At 50.1% G+C, this 19,280-nt stretch overlaps 8 protein-coding genes across 8 annotated transcripts; 6 read left to right on the forward strand and 2 right to left on the reverse strand.

The window, feature by feature from the left end:
* Nucleotides 1-211: 211 nt before the first annotated feature.
* On the forward strand, nucleotides 212-2,674 carry N7487_008596 (pentatricopeptide repeat protein; the record flags this gene model as incomplete). The annotated part of the gene is made up of 1 exon (XM_056876326.1): nucleotides 212-2,674. The coding sequence occupies one exon, from the start codon at nucleotides 212-214 to the stop codon at nucleotides 2,672-2,674; it is 2,463 nt and encodes an 820-aa protein (XP_056728514.1).
* A 335-nt stretch (nucleotides 2,675-3,009) lies between these two features.
* Nucleotides 3,010-4,701, forward strand: N7487_008597 (putative RecQ family helicase RecQ; the record flags this gene model as incomplete). The annotated part of the gene is made up of 4 exons (XM_056876327.1): nucleotides 3,010-3,092; nucleotides 3,144-3,265; nucleotides 3,326-3,360; nucleotides 3,409-4,701. 4 exons carry the CDS (start codon nucleotides 3,010-3,012, stop codon nucleotides 4,699-4,701), a joined length of 1,533 nt encoding a protein of 510 aa, XP_056728515.1.
* Nucleotides 4,702-5,260: 559 nt separating this feature from the next.
* On the reverse strand, nucleotides 5,261-7,328 carry N7487_008598 (KH domain-containing protein; the record flags this gene model as incomplete). The annotated part of the gene is made up of 8 exons (XM_056876328.1): nucleotides 5,261-5,846; nucleotides 5,932-6,140; nucleotides 6,198-6,365; nucleotides 6,420-6,472; nucleotides 6,541-6,562; nucleotides 6,752-6,910; nucleotides 6,966-7,045; nucleotides 7,115-7,328. 8 exons carry the CDS (start codon nucleotides 7,326-7,328, stop codon nucleotides 5,261-5,263), a joined length of 1,491 nt encoding a protein of 496 aa, XP_056728516.1.
* Nucleotides 7,329-7,740: 412 nt separating this feature from the next.
* N7487_008599 (acetolactate synthase regulatory subunit) lies at nucleotides 7,741-8,954 on the forward strand. The gene is made up of 2 exons (XM_056876329.1): nucleotides 7,741-8,556; nucleotides 8,618-8,954. Exons 1-2 carry the CDS (start codon nucleotides 7,766-7,768, stop codon nucleotides 8,793-8,795), a joined length of 969 nt encoding a protein of 322 aa, XP_056728517.1. The 5' UTR covers nucleotides 7,741-7,765; the 3' UTR covers nucleotides 8,796-8,954.
* A 1,147-nt stretch (nucleotides 8,955-10,101) lies between these two features.
* Nucleotides 10,102-13,487, reverse strand: N7487_008600 (uncharacterized protein; the record flags this gene model as incomplete). The annotated part of the gene is made up of 5 exons (XM_056876330.1): nucleotides 10,102-10,443; nucleotides 10,520-10,695; nucleotides 10,763-11,080; nucleotides 11,149-12,093; nucleotides 12,149-13,487. The coding sequence occupies 5 exons, from the start codon at nucleotides 13,485-13,487 to the stop codon at nucleotides 10,102-10,104; spliced, it is 3,120 nt and encodes a 1,039-aa protein (XP_056728518.1).
* Nucleotides 13,488-13,859: 372 nt separating this feature from the next.
* argB (ornithine carbamoyltransferase) lies at nucleotides 13,860-15,002 on the forward strand (the record flags this gene model as incomplete). The annotated part of the gene is made up of 1 exon (XM_056876331.1): nucleotides 13,860-15,002. One exon carries the CDS (start codon nucleotides 13,860-13,862, stop codon nucleotides 15,000-15,002), a length of 1,143 nt encoding a protein of 380 aa, XP_056728519.1.
* Nucleotides 15,003-15,732: 730 nt separating this feature from the next.
* Nucleotides 15,733-17,078, forward strand: N7487_008602 (uncharacterized protein; the record flags this gene model as incomplete). The annotated part of the gene is made up of 2 exons (XM_056876332.1): nucleotides 15,733-16,705; nucleotides 16,768-17,078. 2 exons carry the CDS (start codon nucleotides 15,733-15,735, stop codon nucleotides 17,076-17,078), a joined length of 1,284 nt encoding a protein of 427 aa, XP_056728520.1.
* A 545-nt stretch (nucleotides 17,079-17,623) lies between these two features.
* Nucleotides 17,624-19,049, forward strand: N7487_008603 (DUF3984 domain-containing protein; the record flags this gene model as incomplete). Its single annotated transcript, XM_056876333.1, has 2 exons — nucleotides 17,624-17,629; nucleotides 17,694-19,049. 2 exons carry the CDS (start codon nucleotides 17,624-17,626, stop codon nucleotides 19,047-19,049), a joined length of 1,362 nt encoding a protein of 453 aa, XP_056728521.1.
* Between the last annotated feature and the right edge of the window lie 231 nt (nucleotides 19,050-19,280).

The following is a 19,280-nucleotide window of genomic DNA, read 5'->3' on the forward strand; positions in this document are numbered from 1 at the left end:
CGGCTCCGATTGGTCGAGGGATGGACTCCGCCAGGCCAGAAAGTGCAGGGCCGTTCATCTTCAGAAAAACACTCCTACGTCTTCCGCATCTTGTCCCTCTCCCCCTTTGTCTGCTTTTCGCGCCCAGAAAGTAGACGGCTCTCTCTTGTGCGAGTGGCAAAGGGCTTTCTCTTGGATGCGGCCTACCTAATGCCACGATGTCTGTCATCTCATGCCTCATCCAAATAGGTCCCCCAGCTCGCCAAGCCTGCGAATTCACCCCAAGCAGGCCTTGGATGAGCTTCCTCTCTTTCGACAAACCTCAATGCCTCCCTCGAAACCCCCTTCTCACACCTCCTCGGTCCGAAGACTCTGTTCCCGTCGTCCTCGCCCATCCGTCGCGTCAATAGCAGATATTTTTGTCGGCTCGCTGGTTCTGGCAAGCTTCTGCCACGAACACTCGCCGAATCGTCGGGGGTTGTCTACGGTAGCCTGGAGTGCCTCAGATTATAATCTACGAAAATTTCAGGGCAAAGGCGCCACTGGTCGCAGACAACTACCACCCCGACGACAAGCAGAGTATTCAAGCTCAAGGTTTCATCTGTCGCAACCCAAAAGATTGATCAGCAATGGATTGGCACGTACGAATGACGATAACAGAGAGGAGTATAATATTGAGACCGAGTCACGGGAGGAGACGGAGACAGACAACGACTATATACCATTGTGGCCTTCAAAGAATGAAGACGCGGAATCGCAGACCCATTGTGAAAGATTTGATTTTACATACGATTTCGACCGCAGAATAGAGATAACAGAATACACCAAAACCGACATCGACCCCAAATTGCCGGACAAATACCCCCGCCAATCCTTCCCATCATGGCTACATCCTGAGAAGGAGAAACACCTCCACACCTCGAAGCTGTACGAAAAGTCATTGGTGGATTATGACTGGGAGGAAGCAGTGAATGCTGTAGCGCCATATTCGCGTTACAAAAAGACGTACAAAGATGATTCGCCCGATCAAATGGAAATCCACTCGGTTGAGAAGCTGGTCAGGACGTTGTGGGAAGAGCCAAACCCGTCCACTCAATACTTGTTCCGATTATACAGGGATATTCCCGCCCCGGGTGTAGCTTTGCTTTCGAAACGCACCCGCGGTGCTCTCTTGCGTTTGTTCGCGCATCCTCGAGATCGACGGTGGGTAGATGCTCGTCGCTACTTGGCATTGGTGGACGACATGGTAACTGCGCGACTCCCGCTATCCCGCTCACTATGGTCTTCCGCGATACATCTTTCTGGTCGAGCCAACGGCAAAGTACTGAAACGAGATCTTATCCGAGCCGTGGGCATGTGGCAGAAGATGGAGCATATCGCTGGGGTGAAGGCTGACGAGGTGGTCTTCAACATTCTGTTCGACATCGCAATCAAAGCCAGTGCGTTCAAAGTTGCTGATCGCTTAGAGGAGGAAATGACTGAGCGGGGTCTGAGCTTTTCACGCTGCGGAAAGACATCAAAAATCTATTATTTCGGGATGATACGGGATGTTGAAGGTATTCGTGAGACTTTCGACGATTTTGTGAGATCGGGCGAGATCGTCGACACAGTTGTCATGAACTGTCTCGTTGCCTCTTTCCTCCGGGCAGGTGACATCCAAACTGCGGAGCAGCTCTACGCACGCATGCTGGAGAAACAATCAAGCAACAACAAACGCCTTTCGCATTCGGACGATGGGTCCCACGATGGCGGGCCAAATCTGAGCTATGACATGCCCCAATATCGGGAAAGAGCTAGGAAGTTGGGCCGCGTATTGAAGAAGTCATCAGCACTCAAGGAGAAATTCCCAGAATACCACCGTGCTCTCCAGGATTCTCTCTCCATTGCACCCGACACGCGAACTTTTTATATCTTCCTACGACACTATGCCTACAACACTGGCCAGCTCGATAGCTTCATGGCTGTCATGCGTGACATGGAGAAGACTTTTACCGTCCCACCACGTGCTATAATCTACCTGTTCCTTTTTGAAGGGTTCGCTATTCATGGTCGGAGGAAAAAGCAGTGGAGTGCGGAAAATCTTCGGCTGACATGGCATGCGTACATCCGGGCTCTGCGCGACTCAAATGCAAGACTCCGTGGATTAAATTTAAATTTGAACAACCGAAAGATCACTTGGGAGAACCCGTTGGCTAAGAGTGTGGCAATCGATGTCGAGGAGCCACCAGTGACCGATTCTCCCAACGGGTTATACATGGCATTACCAACAGAGGATACAGTTGGGAATCCACAGGGATCTGAAGAACCTGCTGAGGGCTCTGCCATGGATGATTCTCAAGACACAGAACAAGACGCAAAGCCTAAGGTGGATGAAACAGAAGATGAATCCACGGAAATAGAGGAACTTGATGTAGATGAGGTCTTCAACCCTCGTTCGCAGTTCCTCAGCGAAGCAGAGCAAGAAGAAGTCTGGGACCCCGAGCAGCGTCTCGAGAATGGTCTTTTTGTTGGGCGTCGCATGATCACCGTTATTCTGCAAGCATTTGGAACATGCTGTGGGCCCCAAGAGGTCCTCGAGGTTTGGTTGCAACTTGAGCGGCTTTGGCATCCACAGCAGCGCAAGGCGATTGATGTTTTTGCCGTCAAGGAAGAGCTTGATAAACAGATGTCCAGGGATCCACATCGGAACCGCTGAACAAGAAAGAGGAGCCGCTGAAATCTGGATTCAGCACTTGTACATTATTTTCCATATAGATCTGCCATATACCGCCTCAATTTCTAGCGTGTCTTTGGCGCAAATGCATTATTTCACATGAATACCAAGTCCAATTCGTAGACTCTAGTTTCTCGTACCGTCATGAAGTCTTGGGCGCAAAAGTGAATCAAATTGCAGTCCAATCAATCCCAGAAAGGAAGGAGCAGGTCACCACGTGACACCGCGTTCTGGGACGCGGTTGAAGACTCAATCTTCTTCTACTACTGCTCTTTCAGCTAACACCTTCGACCTGTCTATCTCTGGTATGAAGCATAATGGATCGTAACCCAGCGGTGACGCGCCAAACAGCCAATATGCGATGGGTCTTAAAACATACCTTCAAAAAGAATGATTTCCGGTGAGTTGACGAACTAAGCAAGAGGGCCAATTTACTTACTCCACCACAAAGTCCACTCCAACGAGAAGTGATCGCGTCCGTCATAGAAGGGCAGGATGTTTTTCTTCAAGCGTGCACTTCGTTTGGAAAGAGTTTGTGTTATCAGTTACCTGCAGTTCTCAAAGATTGGGGCTGTGAGTTTTAACGCCTCTTATTTTCAATGACGGATTGGCCTGACTTCAATATCTCTCTAGTGACTGTTGTCGTCTGTCCACTTCTCTCATTGATGGTGAGTGTGGTTCAAGAAAGTGTGTAGTCAAACGCTAATCCCTAACAGACCGATCAAGTGAACACATTGAAAGCTCTTGGCGTAGCAGTCGCTACGATCAACTCTAATACTACTCACGATGAGAGACAGCGTGTTTTCGAGGATATGCTGTGTGGCCACCCAAGCACACGCCTGCTTTATGTGACTCCAGAGTTATGCCAGACCGACAACTTCCGCCGCCGCTTGCTCATAGTTCACAAGCAAGGTCAGCTCATCCGCGTTGCCATTGACGAGGCGCATTGCATTAGTGAATGGGGCCATGACTTCCGACCAGCTTACAAAGAGCTAGGCTGGCTCAGGAAGAACCTCGTCAACCCAACTGTCCCAATCACTGCCTTGACGGCTACTGCGACACCTCGAGTTCGCTCGGACATGATAAACATCTTGGGGTTGGATCTGGAAAATCTCCGGATGTTTAACACCCCATCGGATCGTCCAAATATCCACTACGAGGTACGATATCTCGCAGACTTTGCCGAGGATAACAGTGGCGCAGAAGACAGCCAATTGCAAAACTTGCTTAGATGGCTTAAGGCTATCCAAACCCGACGAGAGTCCCGACTTGGCAGCGAAGTAACACTACTTCCTCCGATATCAGGAATCGTATATGTAGGAACCCGAGCTATGGCCGAACACCTTGCAAGCCGGCTATCCTCTTCCTCGGACGAGATGGTCATGGCAGTGGCATACCACGCCGGCGTGGAAGCCACCAAGCGCGCGCACATTCAATCAACGTGGAAGTCATCTCGGCCGTGCCAGCCCGCTAATGGGGAAAAGACACCCACTTTCTCCATCATCGTGGCAACCAATGCCTTCGGGATGGGAATCGATAATCCAGATGTCCGCTTTGTCGTGCATTGGACACCACCCCGAAGCTTCGAAAGCTTTGTTCAAGAGTCAGGACGTGCAGGTCGGGATGGCCGCGCCGCTGCCTCACTTGTCTACTACGGAATTCAAGAGAGGAACTTCATAGAGACTATGATATACCGTGATACTGAATCTCACCGTGCGAATGGCCCCGAAAATCGAGAGGCCAAGCTTCAAAGCTTCGGTAAGGTCATTCGGTATTGTGAGAGTATTAGGAGGTGCAGACATGAACTGATCAAAGAGTTCTTCGGTGATTTCGAGCTAGAGGAAATGGGGTCACAACTGCCGGCTAGGGAAGGTGTGTTTGTTACAAGCTCATCTCCTTGCGACTTCGCCTGCGATTTTTGCAAAGAGGGTCGTGCCGGGTTGGCGAAGCGCCGGGAGAAAATGGCATCCGAGACTCAGATGGCTCTCCTATATGCGGATTTCGACTAAGTGATATCATCCTCTATTTGATCGTGCTGCATGATTTAGTATTTTCTTTAATTTTCTTGGCCTTGTCATCTTGTTACTTCTGTTAAGTGTTTTGCTTGCATTTTTGAGGCGCGAACAGCATGAATGAATGGCGCAGGGAGGGGGCTTTTTGTACTTCACATATACCACAGAGACAGAGACATGAAATCCAGCATCTGAGCCGCTCAGCAACCTGCCCTCGCTTCTAAAGAGTTTAGTCACAGCAAGAAATCCACTGTCAATAAGCAAGCCTTTTATTATGAACACAATTATGAAGTTTACCGAGTATGGAAATAGGTAAATCAAAGGGTTAGACACAAGGCAAACTGCTAGACTTTCTTTAGCACAGACAAAAAGATCAGAAAGAGATTAACGACAAGAAATCGCTGTATCACCCTCATTTTGCAAACGACCAGGACATGCTTTTGTTCGCCGTGTATGTCAAATGAATGCGACTAGGCAGCAGAAGGCACAACATTAACCCACCAAAACGGCTTCTGGCTTAAAGACCAGGGGGGTGGGGGGACCTGCAATTCATATATCAGTAATTAAAACTAGCACGAATGACATGCGAATAACGTACCGCGCTGTAGCTGCCACCTGCACCAGGAGGCGGAGGTGGCGGGGATCCGGAGCTAGGAGGTGGAGGAGGGGCCTCGCTAGCCAGAGCAGCAGGTGAAGCAGCAGGTGGAGCAGCGCCATCTGTTTGCTGCTGGGCAGCAGCCATTTGCTGATAATACTGGTAGTATGCGACGTAGTTCTGGTATCCACCGTAGGCAGCATAGGGGTCGGTAGTGCCGTAGTACTGGGCGTACTGGGCACTGTAATCGGCGGCAGTGGGAGTAGCAGCAGAGCTCGGGGAAGCAGCAGCGGCAGCCTGGCCTGCAGGGCTAGCAGAAGAAGTATTATGCTGCTGACGATTGTTGTAGCCGCCGCCGTATCCACCACCGCCTCCACCTTGGTAGCGATCACCACGATCACCGCGATCACCACCGCGGTATCCACCGTAGTTGTGCTGGGGTGGGTTCTCCTTGAAACGCTGGTATTGTTCCTTGACATTGGTTAGAAGGTCCTCGCAAAGCTCCTTTGCTTTCTGGACATCGTTGGCGTCAGGACCACTTGAAAGACTGTTAGTATAAGCTCATAGTAGAAATGAGCGAGGCAAAAAGGAAGGGAGAAAGAAAGTCAGTAAAAAAGTAGATGGAAACTCACGCCACATGAAGGAACATCGCTTCGTCGCTTTCACGTCCAGTGCTCGATTCGATGAATCCAGAGCCACGGCCCTTGATCTGAACACGGCAACGAGTCTGCTGTTGGATATGCTTCACATAAGCACCGCCCTGTCCGACGACCTGAGCGCGCAAGTTGAAACCGGGGATAGGCTCAAGATCGATGGGGATACGCTCATCCGGCCATTTACGCTGTATGAAGTTAGCCAGATTATTAAATTAACCAAGGGGAAAGGAATAGTCTCATACACGGCCATACTCATCACGCTCAACCTGCTGCTCAGGTTCCCGGCGGCGGAAGCGTCGCTCGTCGACCAGGTTCGGAAGTTCTTTTTGCATCAGGTCATTAATCATCGCGACTGCTTTCTCCAGACCATCCTTATTGGTGCTGGTCACGTGTAGGTACAGGGGAGGGCTCTAAACCAGAATAATCAGCATTTGATCTCCCCAATCTTTGGGGGTAGTTCTTACCGCAGCAGTCGCCATGTTCTTGTCGGGGTAATAATTGCCTCGGGTTGTCACATCTTAAGAGAAAAAAACAGTGAGTGGGACCTTCTTTGCCTAAAGTTGAGAATATAAAAGGAAGTCGTACCGGCGCCGGTTTCATCTTGAATCTATAAGTCACGCAGCGGAGGTCAGCAGATGCAGCAGAGGGTGAATTGGATGCTATGTTTTAGTGAAGGGTAAGCTTCATCCAGTCCAAAAGAAGAGAGCAGAACGATGAAAGGGCGAGATACAGAGTACCCCAATCTTCTATAAGGAACATGACTGGAATATCAGCAAGTGACAAAGGGGATAATTACCATCTTCTGAGTAGACCCCTTCGTCAGGGTGTAGCGATTGCGCAGATCATTGATCTCAATGTCCTTGATGTAGTCTCCATCTGCGACGTAGATTTCGGCGTTCAAAGTTGCTGCGCCCTCGGTGGCGGGCGACTGGGAATTCTCTGTCGCGTTGTCGGCCTGTCACACAGTATTAGAAATTGGGTATAACGAATCGAAGTAGGTGTGTATTCACAGAGCGGATCGGAGGCACATCAACGTGTTGAATGCCCTTCTTCGCCTGAAGCTGCGCATTAATCTTGGCTGCTGCTGCCGCTATAGAGACCACAATAGTTAGCCGTCTGATCTGAATTGTGTCTGTATATGGACCCAAGTGTAACGCACCTGCGGCGGCGGCCGGATCCACTGCAGATTGCTTTGCTGGAGTATCTGCGCCAGGGCTGCGACTCAGCGGGCGACTCAACGGACTACGAGTGCGGGCCGACTCCGAGTGTCTGTTGGACGGAGATCGAGAGCGTCGGTCAAAACGGGAGCGCCTGGGCTCAGGTTCAGTTTGGTCAAAGCGAGACCGCTTCACTCGGTGCTCATCGTCCGCCATGGTGAAAGGTGGGGTACAATGAAAGGGAGAAAAAAAAGGTCGGGGAAGAGAAGCTCAAAAAGGTCCAGATCGATTGCGGGAAGGAGTTTTAGAGGCGGAGGCCGAGCGACCAACAAACAACGCCACCAAAGACAAATCTGGGGAGATTCTAAGTAAAACGAAAAGCTCAAAATGATGAGAAAGCTGAGGGATATTATATATTTCTCATTTCCAAGAGCTGGTCCGGCTTTTGGCAATCCCTTTGGACCATGTTGAATATTTGAGGTCACGTGGTAGTAAATCACGTGCCTTTTATACTGGCAGATATACTATACCTCTTTAGGTCTAGTTTATTCTGAGTCAGCGGGCGGTCGCCGAGGTCGGCCGATTAAAAAGAATATACCCGGGGCGAATCTGGAGTGATTCATCGCACAACCCATTCACATTACGAACTCCTCATGGCTTTCAGGCGCCCATTGACGCTGTCCTTGGGGTCAGCGTCGCAGCTGTCATCTGCTGCTGCTAGTGCCCGGTCCCGCGCTGCTGCCCTTCCTCGATTCACCACTATTCGTGCATCGTCGAGCTCAACTTCAGCTCTTGCCTACAAGGCATTGCACCGTCGCTCTCCTCTGCCTTTGCCCGTCTCCGATGCTTCCCCTCAATGGGATGCTCCCACCGCTGTCTCCTCCATTCTCTATGAGACTCCCGTGGCGCCTTCTAACCCACCCAAGCGGCACATCCTGAACTGCCTCGTGCAGAACGAGCCCGGTGTGCTGTCCCGTGTGTCTGGTATCTTGGCCGCCCGTGGCTTCAACATCGACAGTCTGGTTGTTTGCAACACCGAAGTTGAGGATCTCTCGCGCATGACCATCGTGCTGCAGGGCCAGGATGGTGTCGTCGAGCAGGCTCGCCGCCAGCTGGATGACCTCGTCCCTGTCTGGGCTGTGTTGGACTACACCGACTCCGCTCTTGTGCAGCGTGAGCTTCTCTTGGCTAAGGTCTCTATCCTTGGTCCTGAGTTCTTCGAGGAGCTTCTCCAGCACCACCGCGAGATCACCACCTCCCCAGACTCTATGGACCACAAGCACACCAGCCTTGACCACACCGCCCAGCAATACCACCCCCGCCACCTTCCCCAGAGTCAAGCTCTGCGTCACAAGCACGAGCACTTGGATGCCATTACCCGCCTGACTCACCAGTTCGGTGGTAAGATCCTGGATATCAGCACTAACAACTGCATTGTCGAGGTGTAAGTATTTCCTCTTTCTGACTCATGCTTTTTGATCACAATTGACTCATTTTTCCTATAGCTCTGCCAAGCCTAACCGTATCGACTCTTTCCTCAAGCTGATCGGTCCCTTCGGTATTCTTGAGTCCACCCGGACCGGTCTGATGGCCCTTCCCCGCTCTCCTCTGGGTGAGCCCAGCGAGGAGATCGAGAAGGATGCTGCCGACGTTGTCGATGCCAGCACCCTGCCCCCTGGCTAAGCTATATATCGAATTCCGAACTCAAAAACTTACATACCCGAATAGGATTCGTTTGGTCTCTTGGCTTTGTGTATCTTATGGCTTTCCCGTGGAGTTGACCTAATTTTAAAATTGATGGCTTAGCCATTGTATGTAAAATGACAACAGTTATTGTTTCTCTCGCATCTATACATATCCCTTCCTTTTTTTCAACTACAAATTGCTATGATACTTCAAGTGGCGGTGTACGGTAATTCAATATATACCTGCCGTGGCGTTCCCTAGATTGGAGATCGTACATACTCCACCATGCTTGCTTCCAATAGTCTCTCAAGCATTAATCATGGAGAAAAATAACATTTCTACTACCATCTTAATGATATTTAATTGGTGTTTCTATAGCGACCGTAGTTTATAGTCTTACCACGGTGACATCCCAAGAAGACATACAATTACTGCTCATGTCTATCTAAAAGAAGTTCCATCTAATTGCCCAACTAATGAGATGTAGGACTGCCAGGAATCCCTTTAGCATGTGCATATATACACAATATATCAGGTCCATTCTGCAGCGTATAGCTTAATAATGATACATGCCCAGGTGGGGCTATAGCGAAGGTCAGCAGAAGGGAACGGACAGCCCAGGATTTCACAATGAGACCCGAAGATAGGATAAGATGGCACTAGAACAAGTGCACAAGCTCGGATAGATCAGTTCTGACACTGAATCCGCCAAGATTTGGACTTCCACAAACTCATCGTATCTGACCACGCCCACGCGGGATGACAAGAAGGGACAAGAGGCCAACTAGCCATGGCTGTGAAGTGGTATTCCTTCGGCTAGTCACCCTATGGTTAGCATATGTATGTTCATTATATCAAGCATATATACTTACTAGCTCCTTGGTGTTGGTTGCGGACATGTGGGTGTAGAGTAACTCTATAAACAAGGCCACACGTCTACTGCTCCAAGAACGGGCGTTGTGTTGGCCGTCATTATGGGCTTGGTGTTCTCTTCGGGGGTGAGGACAGGATAGTGTTTATTCTCCCCGTTCAGGTAGGACTTGTGAGGTTTTACCCGCTCAGCCAAGTCCTACCTAGACAGGAATATAGACGGTAGTCTAGTGCTGATTGGGAAAATAGAAGGCATTTTTAGTCTTATATATTTGGGTATATGTCTGTACTCTTGCTCTTGGTTTGATGTGGTTTCATTTGGCGTTAATCTTTGAATGTAAACTGGGAGCAATATAATGCTCTTATATTGCCCCCGGACATTGCCGATTCAGCAACAATAAACACAACGCAAGACCAAGACCTCCAATACGCTTTAAATCCTCACTTTAGCTGCAATGCCCTTGCCATGGTAGAGAATGACATCCGTATAGTTCCCAATTAGAACCCCAACCTTAGCGACAGCATCCATCTCCAACGACTGACCAAGTGCCTTGCGCAGGGCGTCGTACCCAACCCCGCCCATATCGAGATCGACTGGCAAGCGTGGGCTCTTGGATATACCAGGCGGCACTTCAAAGGGTTGATGATTATTGATTCGGCCGATTGGCTCATTTTTCTCATAGAAAGCTGTTGCGTCAATTGAGGTGATCAAGATATTGTTTTCTGTTAGGGGTGAAGAGAGGATGAATTCTGCTGTGGAGGACCAGAGATAGAACTAGATTTATGAGTAAGTGTTAGTAGAGACTTCTTCTCTCTGTGTGGGGACATGACTGAATGAAGGGAGTACGTACCGTTGCATCATGGATAAAACGAGGTTTTCGATCCCCATCATCGCTACCCGGGGAACCCGGAACAGATATGCGAGGGACAGGAACAGTAATGTTGAGGACAGATAATGCTTCACCTAGGCCTGGTAGAGATGGAATCGTGTTTCGATGGCTTTTGATGGTGATCGTTGTATTCAAGCCTGGGTGAAAGCATCAGCATAATTTACCACAGACCACAAGAATTCATGCTATCTACAAGGGACTGACCTGATATATAGGATGAAAACAATGCCCGTCCTGCCTCGACACCATCTATTCCAGCGGCGTCCAACGGGCACCAAAAGAAGTCAATAGGCACGTAACTGTTGTTGCCAGGTCCAACGGAGATATTCCGAGCGGTGATGTGGGCCACAGTAGTGTCATTGTAGAGTATAAGGAAGTCAACGAAAGGGACTGTAGCTGAATAATTCGTTGGATTGGTAAAATTCACCTGCGTGGATACCAACATCGAAGATTCAGTCGTGTTTCCTAGTATTAATGAGACGATGCCCGGATTGATTCGGTCAAGTGAGTTGCCGATGGAAGCTATGACATGGTCAATGGCCAAAATATTCTTGATTTGTACTAAGATCTTCTAATTCATGAAAACATACTCTTCACGGGTACCTTCCCTTCCGCAGGAATCCCTCGCACGGCGAAGCGGCCCAAGCCAGTCAAGACCTTTGTATCTACGGTGGCAGCGACCCGCAGTGTGACCGTTTCGCTACCGAAAAGCATTGCTTGGATGACCTCTGTCAAAAGCCCGTCATCTGTGACTTCTAATGGTGCTTCCTTGATTGCAAACTCCACAAGGAGTGCAGAAGACCCATCTTGATCATCCACCAGTGTGGAGTTGGCGTCTTGCCAGTGGCTGATATTCAACACGCCGAACTTCTCTTTTTTGTAGTAGACATCTGCAAGGGCACGAACTTGCGGGACTTCTACTTGGAAATTCATCTCTTCTGGCAAAGCGACGAGAACCTTTACTAGAGCAGACACTGTCGGTTGCGAGTCTGGAGAATCTGGCTCCGCGAAAGGGTTAGGAAGGGAGAAATGGGTATCGGACATCGTGAAGTTCTTCACGAGGTTGTCCAACGCATGTCCCGTAAATGGAAGAGGCACAGTCACGCTGCGCAGGAGATCGACAATCCATGCTGGGGTATCGGGCAATGGTGCATCAGATCCACGAACGAAGATAGTCGTTTCGAGACCTTGCATAAAGCTCGAAACCAAAAGATCTAGAGGAGAACCCTCCTTTCCTGGGCAGGTAGAGGTCAATGCATCCGGTAGCTGTTGGATGAGACCATCAACGCCGACTGCAGTCTCCTGGCCAGGGTAAACATCTACCGCGCTTGTCTTCGCATTGGCGACCAGAATATAAGGATCCCCGGGTGAACAGTTTGGCACCAGAATGTCAAAGCCGAGGGCAGGAACAGTGAGAGCGACGGGAGAATCAATCAAAGACGAAATTAAGACATCCACTGCCATGGCACCGCTGTTTGCATCATGCACATTCAGCTTGAGGATATTGACTGATGGCAGAGCAGGGAAATCATGTTCTGAGAAGGGTTAGCTTATATGTTCCAGTACCAAAGACGACCAAATACACTATACCTTCAATGATAATATTGTCTGTTAGAACTTGAGTTCCTAAAGCGAACAATCCTGACTTGAGCTCTAATGTTGCCTTGCCCTTGACATTAAGGCGGCCCAATCTTCCCTCAATCCAATCAATGGCTATCGCGTGGATTCCTCGAATGTCACCAGCCTCTAGATCAGTGAGGAAGTCGACATTTGTATGATGGCCGTTACGGATGCTCACTTTGATGGAGGGCAATGATGCGTTTCCAACAAGCACATTCCCATATTCTGGGAGATAAACTTCAACATTCGATGGGCCCGTCTCAACCTCCCTGGCAATCCATGTGGCCAATCGGCCAATGCCTCGAACCGACTTATTCTTCACGCGGCCCGAATCCATCACGAAATCGCCCTGAATCCGGGCTCGAACGCCGTCGGATGTCGTAGAATCAACTGATACTGCCGTCGGTCTGAAGACAGCAGCTTCTTGCGCATATTCTTTGACTGCCGCGGGGGCAGCAAAGGCAAGTACCAGTATCGCCAAAACACTCAGCGTCAAAACGGAGAGAGAGATAACCGTCGGCCATGGTACACGGTTCCGCTTCTCGATGACGCCATTCTCGGGCGAAGATGATCGCGACAATCCTTGCTCGGTCCCGTAGGTCAACCCATCTTCACGGCGGTGTAATAAAGGTGTTGATTCTGATGACAATTCATATGATGGCCTAGGCTGGTCGATGGATGCTCTCTCCGGAGACCGTTCAGTAAGGCTAGACTGCTCATCCAACAGAGCCTGGTTCGCCGCATCCGACACCGCGGCCCCCCTGGAATGAGATCGCGATATTTTTTGCTCTGTTTTACCCTTCCATTTGTATTCAGAGTGGTGCAAATCATGTGAGGAATCTGTCGATAATTGATATGATGGCCTGGGCTCGTCGTCGGATGCTCTCTCGGAGCCAAACTGCGCATCTAGCAGAGCCTGGTTCGCCGCATGCGACATCGCAACCCCACTTGAATGAGATTGCGATGTTTTTTGCTCTGTTTTACCCTTCCATTTGTATTCAGAGTGGTGCAAATCATGTGATGAATCTGTCGATAATTGATATGATGGCCTGGGCTCGTCGTCGGATGCTCTCTCGGAGCCAAACTGCGCATCTAGCAGAGCCTGGTTCGCCGCATGCGACATCGCAACCCCACTTGAATGAGATTGCGATGTTTTTTGCTCTGTTTTACCCTTCCATTTGTACTCAGAGTGGTGCAAAACATGTGATGAAGCTGTCGATAACTGATATGATGGCCTGGCCTGGTCGTCGGATGCTCTCTCGGAGCCAAACTGCGCATCTAGTAGAGGCTGGTTTGCCTCGTCAGCCATCGTGGCCCTAAATGTATGGATAAATCAAAGTAGGTTGTAGTTTCTGGAGCTGATAGCAAGTATATGAAAAGGCTGAGTCCAAAGCACACAAGAGAGAGAAAAATAGAGAGAGAGGGAGAGATAGAGGCAAGATGTAATGCAAGGGGCCTCGATGACGATAAGCCAATGATAACGGAACCGGAATTGTGGAGATAGACACCTTGGCACCTAAATTATTGGGCGACAAGGCACCAATACCCTCGCACATCCACCAGACTAATTTATTGAGTCACTCATCCAAGGTTTCTTCACTTCTAGGGCTCCCCCATTCCTTTTTTCCCCTTTCCCTTTCCCACAACACTCCAATTCCCTACCAATAACCTCCAGCTCATCATGGCTAGTGGTCTCACAGCTGCCGCCCGCTATGGTGCCCAAAGTGTAAACCAATTGGCCGGCTCCACCTCATCTTTGCGTCGAACACTCCAGGCTAATGGAATCCGACGATTTGCACACCAGACACCGACCCTACCTCCCACCTCTCCTTTCGCCCCTCGTCACCTCCTCTCCATTGCAGACCTTACCCCTACGGAATTCGCCACCTTGGTCCGCAATGCTGCGTCGCACAAGCGTGCCATCAAGTCCGGAGCTATCCCGGAAAGCCTTTTGGGATCCCTCTCCGGCAAGACCGTGGCCATGATGTTCAACAAGCGCAGTACTCGTACCCGTGTATCCACCGAAGCTGCCACCGTTCAGATGGGCGGCCACCCCATGTTCCTCGGAAAGGATGACATCCAGCTCGGTGTCAACGAATCCCTATACGATACCTCCGTTGTGATTTCCTCCATGGTTTCGTGCATTGTTGCGCGTGTCGCCAAGCACGAGGACGTCGCGGGTCTGGCACAGCACTCCACCGTGCCTGTGATCAATGCGCTGTGTGACTCCTTCCACCCGCTCCAGATCATCGCCGACTTCTTGACTATCTACGAGACTTTCCCTGTTCAGGCACACAAGCTCTCCAGCCTAGGCCTAGAGGGTCTTAAGATCGCTTGGGTTGGTGATGCGAACAACGTTCTGTTCGATCTCGCCATTGGTGCTACTAAGATGGGTGTGGACGTGGCTGTTGCCACTCCTAAGGGCTATGAAATCCCTGCGCACATGATTGAAATCATTCAGCGTGCTGGTGAGGGTGTCGCTAAGGCTGGCAAGCTCACCCAAACCAACGTTCCCGAGGAGGCCGTGAAGAATGCCGACATCCTGGTTACGGATACCTGGGTCTCCATGGGCCAAGAGGAGGAGTCCAAGAAGCGCATGAAGGCCTTTGAGGGCTTCCAGATCACTGCTGATTTGGCTAAGCGCGGTGGTGCTAAGGAGGGCTGGAAGTTCATGCACTGCCTGCCCCGTCACCCCGAGGAAGTAGATGATGAGGTCTTCTACAGCCCACGCTCTCTGGTTTTCCCTGAAGCCGAAAATCGTTTGTGGGCGGCTATTGCCGCGTTGGAGGGCTTCGTTGTGAACAAGGGAAAAATTGTGGAGTAAAAACCGGTTAATTGCGGAGTTTATATAGAAATGCCGAATACCTTTACCCAGCCAATGACAGTCATGATGATTTGAGATTGCGGAGTCAGCCAACCTTGGAATGCCGAGGGTTCTCCGGTGTCAGCGAACCAATCAAAACATGCTCCGACAGCATTGGGGCTTTCGGATGTGGCTCCTCTCAAAATGGCGGGGGCTTCCGAATCTGAGACATGACCCTCTATTATATTCTGATGCAGATCATTCGAGCTGACTATATTGTACAATACACTTGCTATTTATCAGCTATTTGAAATCCCGAGAGCTATATCAAGAAATACATAGGCACAATATCTACGTTCGAATTCAAAATTTACCTCGCATTACCGAATCCGGTATCACTGTAAGCGATATAAAACAGAATATGTCGACTATCAAAGTCCCCAAAGCTGCATATCCCAAAATTCATGCTCGAGATTCGGAAAACATGGTATTTCGCAATAATGCTAGTTGGAACTCGGGGAATCCGAGGTAGAATCTCGGGATCATCTGTCATCCCACATTTACTCCACACTCCGAAGGGGATCTCCAAGACGGTTGATCGGGTAATCCCTTTGGGGGAAATCCGAGCGAATACACATAAAGCTTGCTAGAGAACCTGGAATACCGAATATCATTCACTCAATACTATTCCAGTTTTTAGTATCTGAGAATTCCTGAACACTCCATTATCAAATTACCCTCTACGATCACAATGGGTTTCAAGGACAAACGAGTTGTAATCGTCGGCGGCGGTCTAGGAGGCATGGCCTTCCTCAATGCCGCACTGTACGCCGGTCTGAAGAACGTGCAACTGTACGAACAAGCTGCAAAGTTCGGTGAGGTCGGTGCCGGTGTGAACATCACCTCGAACGCAAACCGCATTCTGGACGCCTTCGGTCTGCAAGAAAGCATGACGCGCAAGTCCTCTGGCAAGCTGCCTTGCTACATGGAATACCACAACTACAAGACCGGGGACTATGTTGGTCACATTGGTGAATTCTCACAGCCCCACGCGCGCCTGCTGCACCGTGCCCACCTACTGGACTCACTGAAGGAGCGTGTGCCGGAGTCAAGCCTGAACTTGGGCAAGCACCTGGCATCTATCGACCGCAACACTGCCACTGGTATTGCACCGTACACCCTTCATTTCCAGGATGGCAGTACCGCCGAGGCAGATATTGTAATCGGCTGTGATGGTATCAAGTCGAATGTGCGCCGGGAGATGGGTCTGGGAGACGACCCCAACTACTCTGGCCAGGTTGTATATCGTGGATTCGTCGATTACAAGGACTTACCCACTGAGACGGCGGCGCTGTTGCGCAAGACTGTGAACTTCCGTGGACCCAAGCGCCATATCCTAATCTTGCCTATTGGTAACCAGGAGACGGGGACCGACCGTGCTGGTGTGATTGGTTTTATGTCTGAGCCACTTGAGGCATGGGACTCTGAGAGCTGGATGTCGCGCTCGGATATCGATAGTCTCCAGGAGCACGTCCGTGATTGGTGTCCAGAGGTGCAGCATATCATTGCTGGTCTGCGCAAGAGCTCCGAGGACGGCAAAATGCTCAAACAGGCGCTGTATGTGCGTGACCCAATCGACAAGTGGTATGAGATTAAAAGTGGACAGAAGGATGCTGGTATCATTCTGCTTGGTGACTCGGCCCACTCGACTCTTCCTCATCAAGGTATGTCGCATCCTATCTATGTTCAGTCCTATTGCGGGACATATACTAACAATATGATATAGGCCAGGGGACATGTATGGCAATTGAATCCGGCATTGCCCTTGCGACGGTCCTCAGACACTGGAAGACGGATGACCTGGAGGCTGCGTTCAAGTTCTACCAGGACCTGCGCAAGCCCCGGACAGACCGGGTCACAAGGACCAGCTACGAAGCTGGCAAGCTGGCTAGCTCAGACTCTCCCGGTGAGATGACCGACAACTTCAACCCGGATGCATTGAGGGAGCGTATGAGGTGGATTATGGAGTATAATGTACTAGAAGACTTGAAGACCAAAGGCCGGGGATATTTGGACTTCCAAGATTCACGCCTGTAAGCGTGTTGAGGATCCTAGGTTAATTCTCGGCGATTACAATGGAATCGTGGTGGTTTAAAACTTTTCCTAATTTGATGTTGTGCATAGACTTTATAATACTATCTGCAATCGGTTGTGATATATATATTGGCATCTGCATAGATATATCAATAGCTATTTTTTTAAACAAAAGAATATATTTTCGCTAAATCTTCATGCAATCGACTCAATTGCACTACTAAACAAGCACTCGTCATGCCACAATTATATCATCGTATGATTTGGCTGTACAACTGAACGATTTCTATAGATCCGTCATCTTTCGGTCATTCCACTGGGCATCTCATTCTGCTTATTTACGTTCAACACCATTTCACGCTCCACACAATCTATCTCTATATATTGATTATATTTCTACCCTCGGGCAAAATAACCTTCTTCAACATTGCCGGGGGCCGGCCACTTTCACATGTCAACCGCACGTGCATCAACTCCGCATTTCCAGTATCCCAACCTCTTCATCTCTAATTCTGCTTGAGGTTTCAGCTGCAACTGGAAAATATATCATGGAGGTAAATATTAGATTCATACCTGGACCAAAAAACATGAACCGGATATTTAACGTGGCATATATAGTCCACCACCTTGGGAAGCTTCCAGTCCCGTCGCTCATACCCATCCCTCCGCCACATCTCTCTAGCACCCTTAAACCCACGATTTCCCATTGATGACGACACAGATCCAACAGATTACTTCAACAGCCGCGACCATGAACTTCAGGCTAGCGGAACCCGCACGCCCCCAGCATCATCCTATCTATCAAGCGTCTCAGTTCCAAGCACGCCACCGATCCTCTCGCACTCGCGCAGCAACTCGCGAAGCCGCCACACGCGCAGCAAGAGCTCTACAAGGGTAGGACCCCTAAGCGACACCAACCTACACAGCAGGGACCTAGGGCATGCCCTGCACCACATCCCAAATACACACAAGAAACATACCAACATCTCGTATTCGCAAGGACGACGCCCTCACCAAGATAACACGCCGAAACCAAAACATGACGCAGAATGGATGCTCCGCACAGGAATCGCCCTAGCCTCCTCGACGCGCGAGGAAAAAGGCCAAAGCTGGCTCTCCAAGCGCGAGACATCAACAAGTCTCGTCCCAGACACGCCCTTCGACGAACCATCCACTAACCGTCGCCACCACCGCACCAAATCAGGCGCCTCGTCACGCATGTCCCGCTCCGGAGCCTCAACACCAGGAGCTGGCGCTCTCTCCCGCGCCGGTAGTAGACGCGTCAGCCGGCGTGGCAGTAGAGTCCATCTAACCATGACCACTCTCCCGACTGCATCGTCTACCTCAACGCCAGCAGAGAGGGGAGTATACATGCACTCAGGCACAGATACAGGCGCTGTGACACGCACCGCGAGTCCCGACGCGCGCGGGCGTAGTCCATTACTGCCTGACTTCGTAGACGCGCGTATCCGCGCAGAGATGGAATCGCTACAGCACCGATTCCCCGACGAAGACTCTGTGTACTGGGACCGGGCTGGCTCGGACGAAGATGAGACCTCGTCTGAGTATTCGTGTGACTCTGACGAGACGCCGGATGACTTTGATGAGGCGGATCTGCAGCGGCTGACGCGTGAGCGCGGGTTCGGGCTTGGTTCGTGGATTGATCGGTTGGTTGAGTGGACGCTTTTCGGGGTTGATGAGTGGCCTGTGGGAGTTCCGGCTGTGACGGCTGTTGCGGCGGATGCTTCGCGGATTGGTACAGCGGAAACTACTACTACTGTTACATTTGAGGAACCTGTCTTGGTGGATGGGCGGGATGATGATACGCTTTCGCTTGGATCGGCTGGGGATGAGGGTTTGTCGGATGGAGAGGGTTCTACTGGTAGTGCTGCTTCTATTGAGAAGCCTGGGAGTCAGGGTGGCTGGGAGGATGCTGGGTGGTTGTTCCGTTTGATGAAGCGGGCGATGATATGAATTATGAATTGTATTGAGCGATGTTCTTGGTCGGGGGTGGTTGTCTGTAAATATTGGTTTTGTATTTGCTTGCTTATACTAATTTATTAGCTTTGTTGCTCAGAATATCTATGAAGCTGGTTATATGTGGCCGACCCTACAAGAATAGGGAAACATCCTAGTTTTTACATCTTTCTACTTGAGGACAAAAAGCTATGACAAATTGGATAGGATTCCAATGAAACAAGCTAG

The sequence above is a fragment of the Penicillium crustosum genome, assembly GCF_028827405.1.
Source record: "Penicillium crustosum strain IBT 35664 chromosome Unknown utg000003l_segment0_segment0, whole genome shotgun sequence".
NCBI lineage: Eukaryota > Fungi > Ascomycota > Eurotiomycetes > Eurotiales > Aspergillaceae > Penicillium > Penicillium crustosum.

Bases quoted from the DNA above. Each gene is read 5' to 3' on its own strand.
- N7487_008599 (XM_056876329.1), top strand. From the start codon at position 7,766: ATGGCTTTCAGGCGCCCATTGACGCTGTCCTTGGGGTCAGCGTCGCAG. The intron at 8,557-8,617 runs GTAAGTATTTCC...TTTTTCCTATAG, and splicing joins AACAACTGCATTGTCGAGGT to CTCTGCCAAGCCTAACCGTA.